Genomic DNA, 4,267 nt, shown 5'->3' on the forward strand with positions numbered 1-4,267 from the left:
CGTTCACAGTCACCGGTTTCTTAGTGCGCATAAATGCAGCAAACTGTACCAGCTCAGCCGCCAGTGTGTCTTCCAAGTCATCTGGATAACGAGGTTCTTTGCTTTGTCCTCGGTCTGCTCAATGCTCAATGACGTTAGCTCCGAGAGAAATACGAATGTTTTACAAATATCGTCATATGTCTTCATCTGCTTTTTCAGTTCAACTAACAGACTGTCGATCATGACCAGATATGTCTGAGTTTTGAACGTTTCTCTTTCGCTGAGTTCTGCTACGTTTGCAGCTCCTTCACCAGGCATTCGCTTTCGCTTACGGCCTCAACGCCTCTCATCTTTGTATTCGTCGTGTTGATCCTTTTCGGTCTCCATCTGCTCATACACGTCAAATCTATCCCGTGCAAACTGAACCGTGTCGACCAGTGATGCCATCAAGCCAGAGTTGCCGTATTCAGGCTGACTGTAGGATCTTGGAGGCTAATGCTCGTACTGTTGAGACGGCCAAGGATATCGTTCCAGGCAGTCGCCATAACTGCTGTCTCAAGTTCATTCATCCTGCGTGAAAATCCCGCGTTCTGGTTTATCGTATCTGCCTTCTGCTCCTTATCTGCCGAAAGCTCATCCAGGACTTCCTGAATGCTCTTCCTATCAGCGCTTTGACAGCATTTGCACGTTCACACCATCGTGTTCCAGGCAAACCCTTGAGCCGAAGCCTGCAGCGATTCTTTACTTGCTGCCAGCGATATGTTGAGTCAGACAGGAAAACATATAGTCCATTGACAAAATAAAAAACTGGGTACAGCCACTGCAGCTTTCAACAGCCTGATGTTCTACCAGGTTTAGGCTGTGGTTGAAGCATGGAATAAAAGCTGCGTATTTACATTCTCGCTTCACAATTGACTGTAGACCATTGTACCGTCCTGACATGTTTGACGCATTGTCATACAACTGGTCTCTGCAGTAAGTAATATCCAAGACTTTTTCCTTCAGAAAATTCATAAGTATGCTGGTGTAACGTAACAGTGGGGTCAGACGTGATCGCACGAAGTAATTAACTGGAAACGGCCGTACGGCAATCACATATGCAAAAGGAAATTTAAGACCCACACTTTATGTTACAAGTTATATTTTTGTGTCGTACTTCCTGCACGGTGCTGCAGGAGTTTACGGGCGGCACGCACAAGAAGCACGAGACAAAGCCCTGAAATAAAGAAACTTGTATATTACGCAAACGTACACAAAAGGTTTCGAAGGGCCCGACAATGAATAGCAAATATATGCCTTCTCCACTGTAACCAAAGTTTAATGGTGGTATTCTCCCAACGTGATCTCCTTTCTCCTCCCCTAACTATTATAAACATATATTCTCAATATCCGCTTTTTACGTTAACTTCAATTTGGCTTGCGACCAACTTTCGGTCATGCGGGTCTTAATGTCTAGAATATAACAAATAAAAATTAAGTTACCCCACAATTCAATTAACAAATAGATATATTCATGGTTCCAATTAGATACATTTTTAAGAGTACAAACAATCCCAAAATGTAAGAGTTGGGAGCAATTTCAACGAACAATATATTAACAACGGCCCGCGCGACCTGCGCGCTATTTTTACCTTCTTGTATAAATTCTCATTCAACTTCAACAAATCACGTGCAAGCATAAATATACAGAACAGCTTAACAACAATCTTATTTCTTTACTGGCTGACACAATAGAATAATTTGCATGCGGAGATTTGTCCCTCTAAAATAGCATGCATATGCGTATTTGGTAAGAATGCCCCCATCTATCTTTAATTAACCAAAAAATTGCCTCTCTTTAGTTTCACCTGCTGTATTTATTTTTACCCTGTTTCTTAGCATCGTTAGTGCTACCAAAGTATGGATGGGTTGGCCATTAAACTACAAGAAAAGCAAACTAGGGGAAAACGGTGGGGACCGCAGTCTTCTACATCCCTTATTGCCAAGTACGAGCGTGCGTACATTTAACGTCGCTAAAGCAAGTCTTGAGCAATCGAGAACGACAAGTTTCACTGCCAAGTTTAATGCACTGCCTGCACATATGATATTTTACGGAACGTTCATTAACTAGTTGCCCGCGCTTTATGTAGCATTTACTAATACCAGTTTATGAAAGCCACGTTCGCGTAATTTGTATTAAGTTCACACGTGCATTACGCACCTTTTCTTTCTTTTGCCCCTACCAACGCGCACTTACCAATATGTACATTGGTTTCAGACACTATCAAAATGTTCACTGTGAAAACAAGGGCAAAGGGGGCAAAAAGGAATGGAGGGAAAACTATAGTTTTTCCCGTAGTTTCCCTTATTTCAAAGTTCCGTGAAAATGAAAGTGAGTAATCAAATTTCAGCAGCGAACGGCGAGAAAAAAAAAATATAATCATATTCCCATATCACGGTCAAGAGTTTGTTTTGTACGTACCTCACCACTAATGTTCAATGCATGTAAAAAGGCAACGCCATCCTTCCACTTAGACCACAATGCTCATTTAACTGGCTTCTCCCCGTTAGCGGTTGGCGTGGCAGGCTTCACTTTAACAGGCAGTGGTTGGGTACTATCTCTTGCCGGCGAGGACTAGATGTCGTGCATAAGAACAGGCGTGAGCCGTTCGCAGCGGGTCTACGAGGTGGAGAACGAGGGACGAACTGCTTGCCCGGTGCTGCAGTATTTTACGAGCAAGCCTGTGGGGCAAAAATCACCACTAGAGGCAGCACCAGAGAGTCATCGTGAGGAGGAACGCCCTCCGATGGCTAAAAATTGAACGACACTTTTCTTCAATTTTTAAATATGTAAGGTTTGTAAATACAAAAGTAAGGCAAACGTTACAAATACCCCCAACTAGCAAAAGCAAAAACCCCACTTATATATAGAAAGCAATGCAATTTACCAAAGAATATAAGCACGCAAATATAAACCCGTTATAGATCAACAATATTAGAAATGTCAAAGCACTTAATGCTAGTAAAAAAAAACCCAAAGATTAACAAGACACATGATAACGAACACTTAATCTTAAGCACGAATCAGAGTCTAACTCTGATGAATTTCATAATAACACGTAAAGTTCGTATACGAAAACCAATTCTGTTGTCGATGATCACTCAGTTCACAGAACATCGTGTACGCCTCCCGGTCGAAACACCTAGATGCCTGTCAAAATTCGACACTCTCTGGACAGAAACAATCACACTGACTGAAATGTGTCTGCTGCATGGTCATTCCTAGGTATGCATCAAATGGCTACGCCGAGTTGTAAGGGGAGTTGTAAAACGTAAGTAAGGCAAACGTTACACTGGCCATCTGCTCCGCCGTGTGTCTCATCATTGGCATGAATGTCAGGAACCGTTCAACTGTACCATGGGGCAGAACGTACCGGATAACAATAATCAGCTGATCAAGGTGTGATACGTCAGGTGTCGAGTCAATGGTGACAGAGAAATACTTTGCCTCCTTGGCTTCTTTCAGGATGGTGCCCTGCACCTTTCGACCCATGAACTTCACCAGTTCATCGCATATTGTGGATGACAAATAGGAAACGTGACCTTTTCCGTGGTTGGCATAGTTTCTAACATGGCTAGCCAGCAGAGTATCATACTTCGCCATCAGCTCAATGATGCCAAGGTAGTTACCATTATGAGCGGAACCTATGATCTCATCCGCGCCCCTTATAGCAAGACCACGCTCAGCTAGGAATATCAGTGTGTTGATGAGCCGCTTCACAATCTGGCGCCAGTAACACCGCTCTTCCTCGACCTGTTTAGCGGCTAGGTAGTCATCACGACCGACTTCCCTTTGTCGGGTCACAAGGAACAGCCTCGCGATGACAATCACTGTTTCATGCATTTTTATTCTTGATTCGCCTGCCCCCAGTTGTCAAAACCGCTAGAAACGAACTTGGTCGCTTGAACAGCACTGCCGCCGAACAATTTGCATGCAAAGCAGACCATCTTCCCTGTCGAAGGCGAGTAGCACAACCATTGTCTATAGGATTTTTTGCCATTGAGCGGATGCGCACGCACGAAGAAAGTCTTTGTGCATCGACGTTGGAACGACTCGCCTGGGTATCGTCTGGCACTTTCTTCAAACTTCGATTCAGTGTGTTGGCAGTCTTTTGGACCTTTCTTGGCCCAATATTCTCGAGTGTAATCGTTGATTTCACCCCCCGCTGTCCCAAATCATTGGTGAAATCCTCCAGCGTCGGTGCTAGTGCTTCAGCGATAGCGTCTCCTTTCACCTCTTCTCTCCCCT

General features: G+C 43.9%; 1 protein-coding gene across 1 annotated transcript; it reads right to left on the reverse strand.

Moving 5' to 3' along the window:
• Nucleotides 1–3,259: 3,259 nt before the first annotated feature.
• LOC145982639 (zinc finger MYM-type protein 1-like) lies at nt 3,260–3,862 on the reverse strand. Its single transcript, XM_083116016.1, has one exon. It carries the CDS (start codon nt 3,860–3,862, stop codon nt 3,260–3,262), a length of 603 nt encoding a protein of 200 aa, XP_082972142.1.
• Nucleotides 3,863–4,267: the final 405 nt, after the last annotated feature.

Source organism: Lepisma saccharinum, unplaced genomic scaffold, assembly GCF_977018435.1.
Source record: "Lepisma saccharinum unplaced genomic scaffold, izLepSacc3.1 HAP1_SCAFFOLD_273, whole genome shotgun sequence".
Taxonomy (NCBI): Eukaryota; Metazoa; Arthropoda; class Insecta; order Zygentoma; family Lepismatidae; genus Lepisma; species Lepisma saccharinum.